General features: G+C 36.8%; 1 protein-coding gene across 7 annotated transcripts in view; it reads right to left on the minus strand.

Moving 5' to 3' along the window:
* CTNNA3 (catenin alpha 3) overlaps positions 1 to 21,691 on the minus strand; it is a 1,779,313-nt gene that overhangs the window by 1,660,797 nt on the left and 96,825 nt on the right. For all 7 annotated transcript variants that reach the window (XM_021074380.1, XM_021074384.1, XM_021074383.1 and 4 more), the window contains one exon: positions 5,046 to 5,149. In XM_021074380.1, coding sequence (XP_020930039.1) covers positions 5,046 to 5,149 — 104 coding nt within the window. Of the gene's footprint in view, positions 1 to 5,045; positions 5,150 to 21,691 lie in introns of those variants that run through there.

A 21,691-nucleotide genomic window follows, 5' to 3' on the forward strand; every position in this document is an offset into this window, starting at 1 on the left:
AAAGAAGTAAAGGCATTTGCAAGAACCCTGGATAGCTGCTACAACTGGATGGCTGGAACTTCTTTTGAACTTTCAGCTACTGATGAGGAGGTAGGAGGCTAAGGAATCTGATGCCATAAGGAAGACAAGCATCTGGCCTATGGTTCATGCTCAAGGGAACCGGAAACGGTAAGGCCCCACAGAGGCCAGAGTATAATTCTGACACTAGAATGGGGTTTGGAAATTGAAAAGTTCGTTAAAACCCCAGTCACTAGGTAATTGTATTGTTCCTCAACAGCAAGAGTTTCTGCTCCACCAGAACTGTTCTCCATGTCTTTACTTCTTTCTGTGTCTTTCGGCTTTGCATACAACTATTTAATGCTAGGTACTGACAGCTTAACTCCCCTCAAAGTAAATTCCCTGAAGAGGCTGTCAATAGGACCAATTCACCATCATCCTCCAAAGGCAGGGCTCTCTTGCCAGGTTGACACTGAGATTTCTTGCCAACCTACAATTGTCAATAAGTCAGTTGCCCATCCTGAGAAAGTCACTGGGGTCAAGGTGGAAAGGTGACTACTCAGGCAGATGCAAACTTAACAAAAAAGGAACCCCAAAAAAGGAAGCAATGGAAAAAATATGCTTAGGGCTTTCCACAAATATTTCCATTCTTCTGGGCACAGGGCAAGATCACACATCTAGCATTCCCAGTGATCACCTGACTTACTTTAACAAAAGCAATGTGAGTGGAACTGACATACTTCTCATCCAGGTAGACATTTTAGGAGCCCTTGCATGATTTATCATGTTCTCTTTCCCCTGTTGTAACAAGAGTGGAAATAAATGTTGAGATAGAATCTACATTACCCTGGGTCCCTGGGTGCTTGTGTTAAGCAGAGACCGCCCCCCCCCCACCGCCAGCAGCCAACTCACTAAACATGTAGCTTGAGCACAAAATAAACTTTTGTTAAGCCTCAGTGATTTGGGGGGTTGTCTAATCACAGCATAACCTAGCTTATGCTGACTGATGAAAAGCTGATCCGATATGCTTAAACTTGACTTAAGGAGTATGACAGTATATAAAAGCCATCCCTAAGGGACTCCCAGAAATAGATGTGAAACACTTATTGAAGTGGAAACCACAAAAAGGCTAAGAGGTCGTACAAAAGCTGGAGGTGAGAGCCAGAGGAATAATGTTTATTACTATTGACCTAACTCTGTATTTACCTCTCAGAAACATGAGATATACTTATATCAGAAAATATATTTGAACTTTTGCCCCTTGAAAAGATCTCTTATCATAATAGGAGATAACACATTATAAGGAGCTTGTTATTGCTTTTATCTTAAAGGATTTTAAGTCAATTCTTTTAGCTCACATTCAACATGAATCCAACACATAGCAAATTATATTTTGTGTCAAATAAGATTATAGACAGTTCCATTATGTAATGACTGTAGCGTGATTTAGCAGTTCATATCTCCTTCAGAGAATATACAACTCAGAGATGTAAATTTTTTAATCGCAATTCTGCATAAATAGACTCTCTGCTCTGCATTGCCATACTTGGATCTTGAAAGTGATAAAGTGTAGATGCCTACAGTTGCAATCATAAAAATGTAATTGCTGAGAAAAAAATTATTTCTGATCCATTGGAGGAATTTATTGCAGAAGGATGCAACTGTGTAAGTTATCACACAGAGAAAATGAAAGCAAATGATTGAAATATAGCCCAGGCTGAATATCCCTGCAAAATGACCGAGTGATTTACCTGTGCCCAAGAGGAAAAAAAAAATAGATTAAATATAAATCGGATTTGGTGGAGAAGACTCTAGTATCTATAAAAGAGCAGAATAAAGATTTATTAATAAACGAATTTAGAAGTCAGAGTGACACAATAGTATCTATGACCAATTACTCCAAAAATTAAAATGGAATTTTGACTTTGAGTTATATATAGAGAGAGTAAGTAATTTCTGTAGAACCTTGAAATCAAAGGAATATAACATGAAGATAAGTAATGAGAAAAGGTGAGAATTTTCTAATGGGGTCATTAAATTGATAATTTTATCTTCTGGCATGATGAGCTTAAAGATCATTGATTTCTTTTGGAATGTTTTCAACTATAATTGAAGGCTGTGTTATACACTTTAAACAATGTAATTATTTAAAATTAAAAGCTCTTTTAAAAAATGTGATGTGATATTTACTATGATGTTATTCTAGAAAAAAAAACCTTTAATATAATTTAATGGAATTTTTTACTTGTATTGATAGGTAATACATGATCAAAGTGACAGATATAAGAAGATGGTGCATCAAATCCAAAGAGGTCAGTTTAAGGCACTAGTGGTTCAGTGGTAGAATTCTCACTTTCCAAAAAGGTCAGCTACTTTTAAATTATTAATTCTTTGACTTAAAAAATTCACTGTTTTTAATAAGGAAAATAACATGAAACTCAAAGGTGTATCCAAATAATTTTGTTATACTAGAATTCTCCTTTGAGATAGTTCCTAAACATAGTAAATATTGTATGAATTATATTTTTAATTTAATTCAACTCAAATATTCCTGAGATCTAGAAACTTTTCTAACTGAGATAGTGGTGAAGTGGTATACCCAACTGCCTTGAAGATAAAATTAGCAATTACACTTACGTGTAACTGAGAACTATCTGGCATATAATAAGTACTAATTTCCCTTCCCCTGACTCATCTACTTGCAGATCATGAAAAGTCTGAATCCAGACATCATATTAAAAGCCCTCTAAAATTACCATAATCACACTTTTTAAAAAAGAGTTAAATTTCTTCCATTCAACTAAAATTACTTCAGGTCATTTTCACTCTTTTAATTTTCTAGATGAACTCAATAAATGTTCATAGATTAAACACTCTTTAATGTACATACTCTTTAATGTGAATTTACCTAGAATACATTCTCTTAATTGCTATATCAATGAACTTGACTAAAGCAAAACATCTGTTGGTTTCAGCTAGAGTATTAAAAGTAGTTTTTCTATAACAAAATTTGCTTTGTTCATGAGCAATATGTCAGCAGCCTTTGTGATTAGCAAGTCTTAGGTGACAAACTCAAATGTTCCATTGTTATGAGACAAATAAGGGTTATGCAGTGGCATTAATGTACTTGTCTTTATCAGCCATCTCCAAAACAAAGGCTATGTCCCCCCTGCTTTGGAACAAAATCTGAAATGACTTGTGATGACTCATTTAAAACTTTATCCAAAAAACTTGGTGCTATATATAAAAAAGCATAATAATTCTCATATCTTGGCCACTTATTTTACACTTAGTAGCTAATCTTAGAGGAACAATTTGAACTGATGACAAAATTTTATGTACAAAGATGTTCGACACAGAATTATTTATAGTAGTAAAAACCAGAAACAACCTAAATGTCCAAAAATGAGAGGCTACTTAAAAATACTATGGTACAGCCATATTATGGATAACTAAACAGCAGTTTTATTAAATCATGCTTAGGAAGATTAAGGAAATAATTAAAATACCATTTTAAATGGAAAGGTAAGACAAAACCTACATATACTATCTCCACCTTGTTCACATATATTTGTTATATATTTAAGATGTATCTACATTCTTTAATATTATAAAATACTAAGATGATAATAGAAATCACCCATTGAAGTAAATGCATCAAAATATTAATGTTTACCTGTTAGTGATAAAACTGTTTTCTTATTTTCCAGTTTTTTGTTTTTGTTCTATTTTGCTTTTCTAACTTTTTTAGTGAACTTTATTAGAAAAACAATGAACACTTTTTTGTTTCTTTTTAACACAAATGGGGGCTAAGATAGGGACTTCAGTGGAGTCTCCATAGTATTCTAATCTTAAATTCATACCAGACACCAGTGCCTTGTATATTTCCAAAGTTCATGATTAAGCTACCATCCCTGAGTCACATGTTTGGTTTTGGTTTTGGTTTTTTCGTTTTCTGTCTTTTTAGGGCCGTACCACTGCATATGGAGGTCCCCAGGCTAGAGGTCGAATTGGAGCTATAGCTGCCGGCCTACACCACAGCCAGAGCAATGCCAGATCTGAGCCACGTCTTTGACCTACACCACAGCTCATAGCAACATCGGATCCTTAACCCACCGAGCAAGGCCAGGGATCAAACCAGGCCTCATGGATGCTAGTCAGATTTGTTTCCACTGAGCCATGCCAGGAAATCCAAGGCACGTGTTTTAAATTGTCTTTCCAGTAGCAGATATCAACTGTGCTAAGTAAAAATGTATAAAAAGCCTATCCTCAGAACTACCATCCACTTTACAGAAAAGACAAGCAGAAGATTTTTAAATTATCAGAGGTAAGGTTAGTGTTATGTCTCACTTAAGAAACCCTTAAGCGCATCAAGACCTTAGAAAAGGGAATTTGTCTTAGGAGGTAAGATGCTAAACAGGAGTTTTCTCACAAATTTTGGGTTAAAGACAAAAAAACATTTAAAAATATAGTATAGTATAAATTTCTTCAGGCTCTGCTTTAAGAAAAGCCAACAAATAAAATCTGAACTTTAATAAGTCAGATAATCATTATGCATATTTTCAAAGGATTGTTGACTTCATGAAAGACTTTAATCACAGAATTCCTCAAATATACCTTTCTCATACATTTTGGTACTTTAAAATAATTTCTTACTTGACAAGTAGGCCACCACGTGCTTTGGGGAAAGTCACTGTAATTCTCTAGGCTCTTTCCTCATCTGTGTGTCATAAAGATGGTTTTAACCAAGCTGTTCAGTTTTCATGACTTTCAGACAAGATAATTTATGTAAAGGTACTGTGAAAATTGCACTTGCATATTATTACTTTTATTGCTTTTAAAAGAGAACGTGGGAAAAAACCTGCAGAATTTATCATTATTATTACTAAATACATACTTTGTTCACATTTTAACAACACTTTAAAGGACAATTTTAGACGACAGATTCATTCTATAAAAATCAAATCTTTCCTTGGTTCATTATCTACTTTTCCTAGGTTTTTTAGCTCTTCTGCATTTACACATTGTAATTTCCATGGCATTAATACCTGGATTATGAGAGGTTCCAAGAGCTTCTCTACAGTAAATGTTTGGACCTGCAGATCCTGAGGATTGTTAGTCAGTGTGATTGGTGTTTCAGCTGACATGCTGCCTGTGCACAAAAACAAAAACACACTTATTAGTAAAGAAAAAAAAACTTTCTAAAGGAACGCACTAATGAAAATCACTGAGTACGTAAAATTAACACTCAACATTATCTCCTACTATCAGCTGTGCTGGTGCCACATCCAACAGAGAAACAAGATATTCCCCAACTATTCTCTGAGGCCATTCTTCTGGGCGTACATCCTCTAACAAATTAACCCAGTACATTCAGAACTAAAATAATAACCCAGCTGAGATGAGTTTGCATTTGATCAGGAGCCTTTAAGTAAAAAAGAATGGCCAAGTTAGTGAGCTATATCTTTTTTTTTTTTTAATGTGTTTGGATACACAAAGCACATCTGTGTAGGCATATGCTTTTCCCTGATTCTTTCTTTTCTTTTTTTTTTTTTTTTTTTTTGATATGGAGACTCCCAGGCTAAGGTCAAATCAGAGCTGCAGCCGCTGGCCTACACCACAGCCAAAGCAATGCAGGATTCAAGCCAAGTCTGCAACTTACACCACAGCTCACAGCAACACCAGATCCTTAACCCACTGAGTGAGGCCAGGGATTGAACCTGCATCCTCATGGACACAAGTCAGATTCGTTTCCACTGAACCACGATGGGTACTCTTAGTGAGATAAATCTTACAGAAAGTAAAAACCTTATATTTCCATGAAATAATAGCACTGAAGTAGCCAGAGCCCTATTTTGCCTATTCTTATTAATAATGACACAAAAGAGGAGTCAGGTAGGACTTGGAAGACATGTGCTGCCTCTCTATTTGCTTGGGGGATTATTTATTTCAGGGTTTTGATTGGAGAAGAAAGTTGGGGGCAGTCTATTTTCCCATACTGAAAAGAAACATAAATTGGCATAGTTATTATAAAAAGAGAAAAGATTTCCTACTGCAGCCCACCAGGTTATGAATCAACCTACAGCAGCTCAAGTTGCTGGGGAGGCACAAGTTTGATCCCTGGCCCAACACAGTAGGTTAAAGGATCTGGCCTTGCCATGGCTGTGGCGTAAGTCACTTTGTAGCTCGGATTCAATCCCTGGCCCAGGAAGTTTCACATGCCACAGGTGTGGCCATAAAAATAAAAAAAATAAAAAATATATTTAATTTCAATTTCAATTTCAAAAAAAAAAAAAGAGGGGGAGTTCCCGTCATGGTACAATGGAAACAAATCCAACTAGGAACCATGAGGTTGCAGGTTCGATCCCTGGCCTTGCTCAGTGGGTTAAGGATCTGGCATTGCCATGAGCTGTGGTGTAGGTTGCAGACACGGCTCGGATCTGGCATTGCTATGGCTGTGGCATAGGCTAGCAGCTGTAGCTCTGATAAGACCCCTATCCTGGGAATCTCCATATGCCAAGGGTGTGGCCCTTAAAAAAAATAAAAAAAAAAAAGACAAAAAAGAGAGAGAGAGAGAGAATCTGAGGTGGTGAGGATATTTAAGCAAGATAAAGTAAAAAAAAATGCAATCTATCCTTGTTAGACATTAACATTAATCTTAAAAATCAATTCAGTGAGATTTTGCATAAAAATACATATATAAATATATCAAATGACTATATGTGACATCTTATATTCAAAGTAACACATCAGCCATGAAGACTATTACCCAAATCACTAAGCCTACAAATTTGTATTAACTTGTTCATAGTCAATAATCAGCCAGAAAGTATTTACTGAAGATTCCCAGAGAAAAACAGTAAGAAACACATCTCTCCTATATGTAATTTGTTTAAAAAAATTAATTTATGGTCTACAGAAACATGTTACTATTAATGCATAAACCTTCCCAATTAGCTGTTACTTATTTTCTTCCAAAGTTTGCTGGCCAAGAGAACATAAGAATCTGCCCCTAGAAAATATCCTGATAGTCTCTATGATACTCATGGAAACTATAACAAAAGAGAATTTGAATGTATTACTTTTATTTTAGTTTCTCTATTTACTTTAGATATTAGGGCAGATAATTATTTTCTTTTTTTAAGATTTTTTATTTTTTACTATTTTTAATTTAATTGGAGAATAGCTGATTTACAATGTGATATTAGTTTCAAAGGTATAGCAAAGTGAATCAGTCATACATACAAATATATCCATTCTTTTTTCCCATATAGGTTATTATAAACTATTGAGTAGATTTCCCTGTGCCATACAGCATGTTCTCATTAATCATCTGTTTTATACAGTAGTGTGTGTATGTTATTCCCACCTTCCCAATCCTTCCCTCCACCCAACACTTTCACCTATGGTAACTGTAAGACTGGTTTTGAAATCTGTGAGTTTGTTTCCGTTTTTAAAATAAATTCTTCTGAATCATTTTTACTGACATTCTTCACAGAACTAAAAGAAAAAAATTTAAAGTTTGTATGGAAATACAAAATACCCTGAATAGCCAAAGCAATATTGTTTTTTTGTTTTTTATTTTATTTTATTTTATTTTCCCACTGTACAGCAAGGAGATCAAGTTATCCTTACATGTATACATTACAATTACAGTTTTTCCCCCACCATTTCTTCTGTTGCAACATGAGTATCTAGACATAGTTCTCAATGCTATTCAGCGGGATCTCCTTGTAAATCTATTCTAGGTTGTGTCTGATAAGCCCAAGCTCCTGATCCCTCCCACTCCCTCCCCCTCCCATCAGGCAACTACAAGTCTCTTCTCCAAGTCCATGATTTTCTCTTCTGAGGAGATGTTCATTTGTGCTGGATATTAGATTCCAGTTATAAGTGATATCATATGGTATTTGCCTTTGTCTTTCTGGCTCATTTCACTCAGGATGAGATTCTCTAGTTCCATCCATGTTGCTGCAAATGGCATTATGTCATTCTTTTCTATGGCTGAGTAGTATTCCATTGTGTATATATACCACATCTTCCTAATGCAGTTGTCTGTCGATGGACATTTGGGTTGTTTCCGTGTCCTGGCTATTGTGAATAGTGCTGCAATGAACATGCAGGTGCATGTGTCTCTTTTAAGTAGAGCTTTGTCCGGATAGATGCCCAAGAGTGGGATTGTGGGGTCATGTGGAAGTTCTATGTATAGATTTCTAAGGTATCTCCAAACTGTTCTCCATAGTGGCTGTACCAGTTTACATTCCCATCAGCAGTGCAGGAGGGTTCCCTTTTCTCCACAGCCCCTCCAGCACTTGTTATTTGTGGATTTATTAATGATGGCCATTCTGACTGGTGTGAGGTGGTATCTCATGGTAGTTTTGATTTGCATTTCTCTTATAATCAGCGATGTGGAGCATTTTTTCATGTGTTTGTTGGCCATCTGTATATCTTCTTTGGAGAAATGTCTATTCAGGTCTTTTGCCCATTTTTCCATTGATTGATTGGCTTTTTTGCTGTTGAGTTGTATAAGTTGCTTATATATTCTAGAGATTAAGCCCTTGTCAGTTGCATCATTTGAAACTATTTTCTCCCATTCTGTAAATTGTCTTTTTGTTTTCTTTTTGGTTTCCTTTGCTGTGCAAAAGCTTTTCAGTTTGATTAGGTCCCATGGGTTTATTTTTGCTCTAATTTCTATTGCTTTGGGAGACTGACCTGAGAAAATATTCATGATGTTGATGTCAGAGAGTGTTTTGCCTATGTTTTCTTCTAGGAGTTTGATGGTGTCCTGTCGTATATTTAAGTCTTTCAGCCATTTGGAGTTTATTTTTGTGCCTGGTGTGAGGGTGTGTTCTAGTTTCATTGCTTTGCATGCAGCTGTCCAGGTTTCCCAGCAATGCTTGCTGAATAGACTTTCCTTTTCCCATTTTATGTTCTTGCCTCCCTTGTCAAAGATTAATTGACCATAGGTGTCAGGGTTAATTTCCGGATTCTCTATTCTGTTCCATTGGTCTGTCTGTCTGTTTTGGTACCAGTACCACACTGTTTTGATGACTGTGGCTTTGTAGTATTTCTTGAAGTCTGGGAGAGTTATGCCTCCTGCTTGGTTTTTGTTTCTCAGGATTGCTTTGGCGATTCTGGGTCTTTTGTGGTTCCATATAAATGTTTGGATTGTTTGTTCTAGTTCTGTGAAAAATGTCATGGGTAATTTGATAGGGATTGCATTGAATCTGTAGATTGCTTTGGGTAGGATGGCCATTTTCACAATATTGATTTTTCCAATCCAGGAACATGGAATATCTTTCCATTTCTTTACATCTTCTTTGATTTCTTTGATAAAGGTTTTATAGTTCTCGGCATATAGGTCCTTTACCTCTTTGGTCAGGTGTATTCCGAGGTATTTGATTTTGTGTGGTACAATTTTAAAAGGTATCGTATTTTTGTATTCCTTTTCTAATGTTTCATTGCTGGTATACAGAAATGCAACTGACTTCTGAATGTTAATCTTATATCCTGCCACTTTGCTGAATTTATTAATCAGTTCAAGGAGTTTTGGGGTTGAGTCCTTAGGGTTTTCTAGGTATAGAATCATGTCATCTGCATACAGTGACAGTTTGATCTCTTCTCTTCCTATATGGATGCCTTTGATTTCTTTTGTTTGTCTAATTGCTGTGGCTAAGACTTCCAAAACGATGTTGAAGAGCAGTGGTAAGAGTGGGCATCCCTGTCTTGTTCCAGATTTGAGTGAGAAGGCTTTCAGTTTTTCCCCATTGAGGATTATATTTGCTGTGGGTTCATCATAAATGGCTTTGATTATATTCAGGAATGTTCCCTCTATACCCACTTTAGCGAGGGTCTTGATCATGAATGGATGTTGAACTTTGTCAAATGCTTTTTCTGCGTCTATTGAGATGATCATATGATTTTTGACTTTTTTTTTTTTGTTAATGTGGTGTATGATGCTGATTGATTTGCGTATGTTGAACCATCCTTGTGAACCTGGGATGAACCCAACCTGGTCATGGTGTATAATTTTTTTGATATGTTGTTGGATTCGGTTGGCTAAGATTTTGTTGAGAATTTTTGCATCTATATTCATCAATGATATTGGGCGATAGTTTTCTTTTTTGGTGGTATCTCTGCCTGGTTTTGGAATGAGGGTGATGGTGGCCTCATAGAATGTCTTTGGGAGTATTCCTTCTTCTTCAACCTTTTGAAAGAGTTTAAGGAGGATGGACACCAATTCCTCTTTATATGTTTGATAAAATTCACCTGTGAAGCCATCTGGTCCTGGACTTTTATTTGTAGGGAGTGATTTTATGACCTCTTCAATTTCATTTCTAGTGATCGGTCTGTTCAGTTGGTCTGTTTCTGCTTGATTCAGTTTTGGCAGGCTGTAAGATTCTAGAAAATTGTCCATTTCTTCCAGATTGTCAAACTTGTTGCCATACAGTTGTTCATAGTATTCTCTTATGGTTTTTTGTATTTCTGCTGTATCCGTTGTGATTTCTCCTTTTTCATTTATAATTTTGGTGATTTGGGTTCTTTCTCTCCTCTTTTTAGTGAGTCTGGCCAGGGGTTTATCAATTTTGTTCACCTTTTCAAAGAACCAGCTCTTGGTTTTATTAATTTTCTCTATTGTTTTTTGAGTCTCTATTTTATTGATTTCTTCTTTGATCTTTATAATTTCCTTCCTTCTGCTGACTTTAGGACTTTTGTTCTTCTTTTTCTAATTCATTTAGGTGGAGGGTTAAGTTGTCAATTTGGGATCTTTCTTCTTTTTTGAGAAAGGCCTGGATTGCTATAAATTTCCCTCTGAGCACTGCTTTCGCAGCATCCCATAGATTTTGAGAGGTTGTGTCTTCATTATCATTTGTTTCAAGGTAGTTTTTAATTTCCTTCTTGATTTCCTCATTGACCCATTGGTTTTTTAGTAGCATGTTGTTTAGTCTCCATGGAGTAGGTTTTTTCTCTTTCCTTTTCCCATGGTTGATTTCTAATTTCATGGCATTGTGGTCAGAGAAGATACTTGAGATAATTTCTATGCTCCTAAATTTACTGAGATTCACTTTATGTCCCAATATGTGGTCGATTCTTGAGAATGTTCCATGAGCATTTGAGAAGAATGTGTATTCTGATTTTTTTGGATGTAGTGTCCTGAAGATATCAATTAAGTCTAACTTTTCTATTGTTTCCTTTAGGATCTCTGTTGCTTTATTGGTTTTCTGTCTAGAGGATCTGTCGATTGATGTGAGGGGGGTATTTAGGTCTCCTACTATGATTGTATTCTCATCAATATCTCCCTTTATGTCTGTTAATATTTGTTGTATGTATCTGGGTGCTCCTATGTTTGGGGCATATATGTTGATGATAGTAACATCCTCTCCTTGGATGGATCCCTTAATCATTAAATAGTGTCCTTCTTTGTCTTTCTTTATGTCTTTTGTTTTAAAGTCTATTTTGTCTGATATGAGCGTTGCGACTCCTGCTTTTCTGTCATGTCTATTGGCATGAAATACTTTTCCCCACCCTTTCATTTTCAATCTATATGTATCTTTTGTCCTAAGGTGAGTTTCTTGTAGGCAGCATATTGAAGGTTTTTGCCTTTTTATCCACTCAGCCATTCTGTGTCTTTTGATTGGGGCATTCAGCCCATTGACATTTAAGGTGATAATTGATAGATGATTATTTATTGCCATTTGATCCTCGTGTTCCAGTTGATTCTATGGTTCTCCATTCTTCCTTTCTTTTTTTTTTTTTTTTTTTTTGGTTGGATGGTCTCCTGTTATTATCTGCTTGAGGGTATTTTTTTTTCATTTTTTGCAAATGCAATATTTGGTTTTGGCTTGTGGTTGCCCTGTTTTTTAAGTATGCTAACCCCTTCCCATAATTGTGTGTTTTAGCCTGATGGTCCTGTAAGTTCAAACACTTCATTATTATATTAAAATTAAGAAGAGAGACATACATACAAACAAAAAGGGTTATTTACCTCCTAACATCCCTTGCCCACATTTTATGGTTTTGATGACTCTTTTATTTTTTTCTTTTTAATTTTATTTTGTTTGAAGCATGTTCATGATTAAATCTGTATGCTGGCTTATTTGAGTGACTGCTCTCTGATTGTGGTTTCCTCAGTCCTAGTTCTTCCTCTTCTTCTTCTTTTTTTTTTTTTCTTCCCTTTCCTTCCTTTCTTTTTGGTTTAGAGAAGCCCTTTCAATATTTCCTTTAACCTGGGTTTTGTGTTGCTGTATTCTTTAAGTTTTTGTTTGTTGGGAAAAATTTTTATTTCCCCTTCTATTTTAAATGATATTCTTGCTGGATAAAGTATTCTAGGTTGCATATTTTTTCCTTTTAGCACTTTAAATATCTCTTGCCATTCCCTCCTGGCCTGTAGTGTTTCTGTAGAGAAATCAGCTGATATTCTTATGGGGGTTCCCTTGTAGGTAACATTCTGTTTTTCTCTTGCTGCCTTTAGGATCCTCTCTTTATCACTAACTTTTGCCATTTTTATTATGATGTGTCTTGGTGTGGGTCTGTTTGGGTTCAGTTTGTTTGGGGCCCTCTGTGCTTCTTGTATCTTGAATCCAGTATCCTTTAGATTTGGGAAGTTTCCAGCGATAATTTCTTCAAATATATTTTCCATTCCCTTATCTTTTTCTACTCCTTCTGGAATTCCTATTATGCGTAGATTGGCCCGCTTTATATTATCCCATAGGTCTCTTATATTGCTTTCCAGTTTTTTGATTCGGTTTTCTGTCTGTTGACCAGATTGAATGATTTCCATTATTCTATCTTCCATATCACTGATTCGTTCTTCTGCATTATTCATTCTGGTTTTTACTGCCCTAGTTCACTTTGCATCTCTGCAAATGAATGTTCTAGTTTTTCTTGGCTCCTCCTTATATTTTCTAGCTCCTTTCTGAGGGTATCTGCATTACTGTTCATATCTTCTCTTAATTCCTTCAGTATTTTCAGTATTTCTCTTTTGAATTCCAGGTCTGTCTGACTGCAGAGATCTGTTTCATTTTTGACTGTTTTAGGTGAGTTCTCCTGTTGGTTTGACTGGGGGTGGTTTCTCAGCTTCTTCATCTTGCTTGTTGTCTTCTTTCTCCTGAGGGAGTTGTACTCTCCGTTATCAGGTAGTGTTTGCCTTGTCACTGCCGTGGAATATTTCCTGAGGGCTGGCGTTGTTGGTCAATCTTTTTTGAGGCAGTGTGGCTTTTCTGGAGTGTTGATGCAGCTAACAGTGTTTCTTTGAAGCAAGGAGGACTTCCTGAGGGCAGACAGGACTGGGAGGTCCACCCCACGATGGTAGCAGATTTCACTTGGTCATGCAGAGCTCAAAGCAATATTGAAAAAGAAAAATGGAACTGGAAGGATTAGGTTTTCTGACCTCGGTTTATACTACAAAGCTACAGTAATCAAAACAGCAAGGCACTACACAAAAACAGAAATAGATCAGTGGAACATAGTAGAAAACCCAGAAATAAACCCACACACCTATGGTCAACTAATCTATGACAAAGGAGGCAAGAACCTACAGTGGAAGAAAGTCTCTTCAATAAATTTTTTCTGGGAAAACTAATCAGCTATATGTAAAAGAACGAAATTAGAATATTCTCTAACACCATATACAAAAATAAACTCAAAATATATTAGAGATCTTTAACATTAAGTCCAAATACTATAAAACTCCTAGAGGAAAACAAAGGCAGAACATTCTTTGATACAAATTGCAACAATATCCTGTTTGATCCAACACCTAGAATAATGATAATTACAAACAAAAATAAACCAATAGGACCTAATTAAACTTAAAAGCTTTTTCAACAAAACCATAAACAAAATGAAAAGACAACCTACACAATGGGAGAAAATCATTGCAAATGAAGCAACTGACAAGGGGTTAATCTCCAAAATATAACAACAAACCATGGAGCTTTATATCAAACAAAACAAAAAACCCAATCAAAAAATGAGCAGAAAACCTAAACAGACATTACTCCAAAGATATAAAGGTGGCCACAAAACACCTGAAAATTGCTCAACATCTCTAATTATTAGAAAAATGCAAATCAAAACTGTACTGAGGGAATTCCCGTCACAGAATAGCAGAAACTCATCTGACTAGGAACCATGAGGTTGAGAATTCAGTTCCTGGCCTCACTCAGTGAGTTAAAGATCTGGTGTTGCCATGAGCTATGGTGTAGGTCACAAACACAGCTTGGATCTGGCATTGCTATGGCTGTGGCTGTGGCAGGCAACAGCAGCTCCTATTCAACCCCTAGCCATGGGACTTCCTTCCACATGCAGCAGATGCAGCCCTAAAAAAATAATAAAATAAAAATAGGGAGTCCCTGTCATGGCTCAGCTGAAACAAATTCTACTAGGAACCATGAGTTTACGGATTCGATCCATGGCCTTGCTCAGTGGGTTAAGGATCCAGCATTGCCGTGAGCTGTGGTATAGGTTGCAGATGTGGCTCGGATCTGGCATTGCTATAGCTCTGATTAGACCCCTAGCCTGGGAACCTCCATATGCTGCAGGTGTGGCCCTAAAAAGACAAAAGACAAAAAAAATTAAAAATGAAAAATTTTTTTAAATTTAAAAAAAAAAAAACTACACTGAGATCCGCAGTCAGAATGGCCACATTGAAAAGTCTACAAACAATAAATGCTGAAGAGGATGTGGGGAAAAGAGAACCCTCCTACACTGTTGGTGGGAATATAAATCAGTGCAGACACTATGGAAAATAGTATGGAAGCTCCTTAAAAGGCTAAATATAGAACTACCATATGATACAGCAATCCCACTCCTGGGCATATATTCTGAGAAAACCACAATTTGAAAAGATACATGCACCCCAGTGTTCACTGCAGCATTATTTACAACAGTCAAGACATGGAAGCAACCTAAATGTCCACTGACAGAGGAATGGATAAAGAAGATGTGGTATATTTACACAATGTTATATTATTCGGCCATAAAAAAGAATGAAGAAATTCCATTTGAAGCAACATGGATGGACCTAGAGATCATCATACTGAGGAAGTCAAACAGTGAAAGACAAATATCATGTGATATCACTTATATGTGGACACTGTTTTCTTTCGAATTGACTGATTGGCTTTATGAATGGACTAAGGCTGGATAGATGAATAAGTGAATGAATAAATAAATGAGTGAATGAGTGAGCACACATTTTCACAGTGACTTTCTTATCCAGAATCAGTCCCTTCAATGCTCCTCTCAATCTTGTGATTCTAGGAAAGAAGATTGTTCTTTTTCCTATACCTCTAACCGCTAAGGGATATCAGAATTTCAGAGTAGGGCCCATGTTCCCTTCCAACCTTCCACTAATAGTCTACCCCCATTCTCATCCTATCCTTTCCAATTCCCACTGGTCTAGTTCCAAAAATCAGCATGTCCTTGCTCTTCCCTCCCAATCTCTGGCTTCTTCCTCTAGATCCATAAATGTGTTATTATACATATCCAAAGATAATAATGAACATGATAATCTTTGTGTATGTGGAACTGAAAAGATCAGTGCTTTACCAAGGCCTTTCCACACCATATACCTGATACCTGTGCAGAGGGAGATGCACACAACCAAAACCACCCTGTAACAAAAAATCATCTTCATTGGCTCTTATCTTGGTATAATCTAATTCTTAGATTAGTAATAATGTTTTTTAATAGAGGCAGATACTAAAGAGAGTCTAGAAGCCTTACTGCTCTCCAAATGTATGCCACATGGCAACACTTCATGATTCTCTTATTGAAAATATTGAATATTTGAAGTATTCTTGAAAATAACAGGAATCTGCCAAAGACTGTCCCCAGTGATGCAACATGGGAATTGGTACTTAGTCAAAACAGTAAATTTTAAATATGCTTACAATCAAATAGACTCATAATATTTATAATTTTTTCATGTGTCTTCAGCAAAGCTTGACATTAAAAACAAAGGTAATCCTGAAAGCTTCAAAGGAAAAAATTATGACAAACCTAATAATCTATGAAAACATTGAAGTACAATTACATACTCCAAAGTTGACTATACTTTTAAAAACACTAATACATACTAATTACTTTATGTATCAAAACATTTTCTAGTCAGCTCAGGAAACTGATTTGGAGATGAAGGCACTAATAGGCAGAAAATTGCAGAATTTTACAAAGTCAAAGCAAACTCAAAGTCCAACAAATTGTTACCAATCTCTTGCAGCAATAACATAGCGTGAATTCAAACCAAAAGTCCTACTAGGGTCTTGGTATTATATCCTAAGGCATTTGCATTTTATAACCCATGAAATCTGAAGAGTTAGGGAGTACCTCCCAAACAATTCAAGGACACCTCCTATGATTTCAACAGTGTAATGGGCTTGGGTATGAATAGAAATGAGGTGTTCACAATACCATTAGGCGTCAGTGATTACTTTTATAAAGTTCTTCCTTATGCTGAGTTGAAATCTGCCACTTTTTAACTTCATAAACTGAAGTGGATAAGGTAACGGTTTGGAAACAGGCAGACTAGATTAAAACTCTGGTTTTAAGATTCAAAGGGAAGAAAACAAATCTCTTGACAGCAGTAATTAAATGTCTCATTTCCAGGGTTGATCCCTAAAGCAGAACAAACACGCCCATGTAGATTTTTCCCTTTTCCCCAAGTTATCCTTGTCCATAATGCCTGAATTTTCTTTACTCCACTCTATGGTCTGCTTTAAATTGAATGCATGTCAATTTCAAATTCATTTACTTTAACGTGCATTTTATTTTTAAATGCAGTTAACTCTGGGAGGTCATGGGAACACACATTCAATCAAACATCAATATGAACTAGCTGATTTCTCTCTACCTGACACTTGGTACAACTCTCTATTATAGCACACACCACCTTTTTCTCTGGCAGCAAAGAAAAAGGATGTTAGATCAGAGAGATGTACACAGAGGCTTGTGGAAAACTCTATTTCCAGAATTTGCCTTCAGGTCGCCATTCCCTCACAAATACTAAACAGAAAATTTTTCACCTTTTTTTCTCCTCCCTAATGTAACAAATTCCAGAGCTCAGGCTCCTCTTAATAAAACTGTAATTCTTCTATGTAAGTTGATATGTTCTTGTGGGATGGCTTGGAAAACTAACAATCTAAAATATAGTTTCCACAGAAAAGTCCCTAATAGCAAATATTTAATTTAAAAAAAAAACAAACTTTTGTAACAGTTTGTACAATGACAGCTGATTATCCTTGAAAAATTATTAAATTCCAAGACACAGTCATCATTAAGTGGGTGAGTTACTTTGTACTCACTTTTTGGGGGAGGGCATGGGGGCAGAGGCACATACACAGCATATGGAAGTTCCCAGACCACGGATTGAATCCAAGCCACAGCACAACATGTGCCACAGTTGTGGCAATGCCAGATCCTTAACCCACTGTACCACAGCGAGAACTCCTGTACTCCAGTTTCTAGCTAAACTATTCAGGTCTTTTTTACAAGGATTACTGCAAACTGAAATCTTCCCATCATATATTTAGATAATTAATTTTATTTGCCCCTAAATGTAGAATTTTATTTTGTCCTTATAACATTTCAGTCTTTAGAATCCAGACTTTTGTTGTTGTTGTTGTTATTTCTTGGGCCGCTCCCGCGGCATATGGAGGTTCCCAGGCTAGGGGTCCAATCGGAGCCATAGCCACCGGCCTACGCCACAGCCACAGCAACGCGGGATCCGAGCCGCGTCTGCAACCGACACCACAGCTCAGGGCAATGCCAGATCGTTAACCCACTGAGCAAGGGCAGGGACCGAACCCACAACCTCATGGTTCCTAGTCGGATTCGTTAACCACTGCGCCATGACGGGAACTCCAGAATCTAGACTTTTGTTCTTATCTATGTAGTTGTACTTAATTTTTATTTTTTTTTATTTTTTATTTTTATTTTTTCCAGGCACCCATATTATTATTTGCTTATTACTGACCCTCTCTCATATGAGTTTCTATGAATAATTACTATTAACATCTCTATTAACATGGTTCTTTCTATGCCCAAATTATTGTGTGTACATATTTACATGACTTCGATGGTTTTATCTATGAATAGATTTCTTTTCTTAAAATTTAAAGTGTTTTGATTATGTCAGTCTTCTACCAAGTATCTTTGGGCTTCATGAGATCCATTCTGGATCTCATTTAATGAAACTCTAGTGAAATATAAGGGGAAATACTTTTAGTTGGTGCCAATCCCTACCATCATCACAAATGTTCACATTATCTGGTATCTACACTTCCAAAATATTAGAAAAAAAGGATGAGCAACTAATGAAAGGTTTTCAGGTACTGAAATAATGTCATAAAAGCGAGCATTTATTTTAAATGTCATTAAAAATTTATCTTGAGTACAGAACAAAAATTGGCAAGCTTCACTCTCCCCCATCAGCATCCCTCAGAAGGGTTAGCATAATGTGGTTAGAAATAATGTGGAAAACTGGAACCAAATGTTAACTGACAAAAAAAAAATCATCTAAATCATAATAAATAAGCTTAAGTAAAGAAAAGGAAAATGGAGCACAGGGAATTTACTGCACAGTAGTTGATTTTATATAATTCAATCTTAGCTAGAGTGAAATAAAATGGAATGAGGACAACTATAATAAAAATGTCCACCAGGAGTTCCCGTCGTGGCGCAGCAGAAATGAATTTGACTAGGAACCATGAGGTTGAGGGTTTGATCCCTGGGCTTACTCAGTGGGTTAATGATCTGGCGTTGCCATGAGCTGTGGTGTAGGTTGCAGACGTGGCTCAGATCTGGGGTGGCTGTGGCTGTGGCATAGGCCGGCAGCTATAGTTCCAACTAGACCCCTGGCCTGGGAACCTCCACATGCCATGGGTGTGGCCCTAAAAAGACAAAAAACAAAAAAAGAAAAAAAAAGTGCACCAAAACCTCTATACACATCTGTCTTCCAAGCCCACCTCTATCCCCACCCCAAACCTCACTTCTGTGTTTCCAATGCAATCATTTTCTGGATTGTTTGACTTGCCATTAAAAAAAATACACACACCTTTTACTCACTTGGTGAACAAAGGACCTCAGGTTTGTCAGAGAGTCAGTAAAATCAAGCAGTTACCTAATAGTTGAGTTTATTTCTTTCTAAATTTTCTTCTTACACTTTACAAATACTTCCCATGCATTTAAGATCAATGGTCTGTACAAGTTCTTCTACTTCACCTTTTGGTCATCTATAAGAGCTAAATGGCAAGAGTAGCACAGGGAACTCTAGTCAATATTCTGTAAATAACCTATACAGGAAAAGAATCTGAAGAAGAATGGATATATGTATATGTGTAACTGATTTACTTTGCTGTACCTTTGAAACTAACACAACATTGTAAATCAACTATACTTCAATATAAAATAAAAAAATTTTAAAGAGCTAAATGGTATGAGATCAGAGGCACCCCTAGACTATACGGTATCATTCATTTATTCATTCATTCACCTTATATTTATTGAGTTTCTACTTTCTGTCAGACATGGGAAGGGAGAGAGCACAAAAAATAAAGCTAATAAAAAATTTTTTGGTACATTAGAAAATGAAATGCTATCAAAAAGAGAAAAAATTCAGAGTTCCCATCATGGCTCAACAGAAACGAATCTGACTAGGGCCCATGAGGATGCAAGTTCGATCCCCAGCCTTGCTCAGTGGGCTAAGGCTCTAGCGTTGCCATGAACTGTGGTGTAGGTCACAGATGCAACTTGGAGCCAGTGTTCCTGTGGCTGTGGAGGAGGCCAGCAGCTACGGCTCCAATTTGACCCCTAGCCCAGGACCCTCCATATGCCATGGTGCAGCACTAAAAATACAAAAAAGAAAAGAAAAGAAAAGAAAAAAATACAACAGAGCAAGTGGGATTAGGTGATAGAGAATTTGGGGTCGAGTGTAATCTTAAAATCAAGATTAGCCTCATTAAGGAGAGTACATTTGAGAAAGACTTGAGGAGGTGAGGAAATTAGCCAAGCAGATACCTGGGAGAAGAGTGTTCCAAGCAGAGATAACAAACTTTAAGAGAAAAAAAAACTTAGGACAGGAGAGTGTTGGGATGTTTGCAGATCAGCAAGGAGGACAGTGTAAGTGGGGTTGAGTGAGCTACAAAGAGCATAGTAAGAGAGAAGGTTAGAAAGGTAACAGAGTTGGCTGTGGGGGAGTGGGCTGCAGATCCCATCAAGCCCCATGAAATATACTGCAGGGATGTGAGCACTAGAGAAATATGACCATATTATATTTTGGAAGGATTGCTCTGGAGAATAAAATGAAGTATTGGGGCAAACGCAAAAGCAGGAGTTGTCCAGATGAGAGTGAATAATGGCTTAGACCTGGGTGGTGACAGCGGAAGTCGACAGAAGTGGTCAGACTGTAGATATATTGTGATAGCTGAGCCAATAGGAATTCCAACAGATTAAACACAGGATAAAAAATTCAAGACATCTTCAAGTTTTTGTCTGGAGCACCTGGAAGGATGGAGTTGCCATTAACTGAAGTAGGGATTGCTGCAGGGGGAACAAGAAGATGAAGAGTCCAACTGGAGACATAATAAGTTTGAGATGCATATTAGACATCTGAGCAAAGATATTAAGAAGGCAGTTGGATATACAAGAACAGAGTTTGGGAGAGACGTCTGGGAGGAAAATATAAATGTTAGAGTTGCCAGCATAAAGGTGGATGGAATGAGACCACCAAGGGAGCAAGTAGACTGGGAAGAGGCAGGTCGAAGTCAAAAGGACATTGGGAGTGAATGGAAATATATGCAGCAGTACTCAGAGGAGGATTATAGAATTATGTTTTAAGTGAATTAGAAAAATACAGTTCTTCTGGGCAAACCAATTAGAAAAAGCATAAACACGGCCCTATAGGTGTCAGCAGGAAGACCCACAGTTTGCCCAGCAGAGGGAGGGCTACATTTCAGCTCCACTCAGCCCTTCAGCAGGGCAATATGCAGCAGCCAGTGTTAGACCTACTGCTACCACCCCTAACCACTCTGTCTGCTAAAGGATTCTTAAATTCTCCTACATTTCATCACCACTGGATCTCAATAATTAAGAACACTGGCTTTGAAACTGGACTGCCTGGATGAGAATCTAGCCTCTGTTTCCTGCTCACTGGTGACTTTAGACAGGCTACTGAACCTCCCTAAACATCAGTATTCTCATCTGTAAAGTGAGAATAATAAGATTACCCTCTTCAAAAGGATTTTGAAGATTAAAATTAAAAATCCGCATGAAAGTCATACCTTAGCCCATATCTCAGACACTCAGTAAGGATTCAACAAAACTGGTTGGTATCATTACCCCCTCTTCAGTAGGAAAGCAGAAACTACTTGTCTACATTTAGGTTAAATATATCTCTTTCATCTACAGAGCCTGTAATTATTATTCAAGAATGCTTTCACTCTTTCTTCCCACAAGGAAAGAGCTTAAGACAAAGCTTCCCTCTGGTGGCTCATTTCATTGGATCTCTTGACTTCATAATCTAAGGCACATTTCCTACATGTGCATTAATGAGAAATGCAACATGCCTAAATACTCTTTTTTACAAATTCCTAATGCATAACAGCCTCATAAACGATCTTAAGCCCTTTGAAATCAATTCCAGAGTGGTACATAAAAGGTAGGCTCCAGAGTTAGAGTTATAATTGTTAAAAGCACT

This window comes from Sus scrofa, chromosome 14, assembly GCF_000003025.6.
Source record: "Sus scrofa isolate TJ Tabasco breed Duroc chromosome 14, Sscrofa11.1, whole genome shotgun sequence".
NCBI classification, from domain to species: Eukaryota; Metazoa; Chordata; class Mammalia; order Artiodactyla; family Suidae; genus Sus; species Sus scrofa.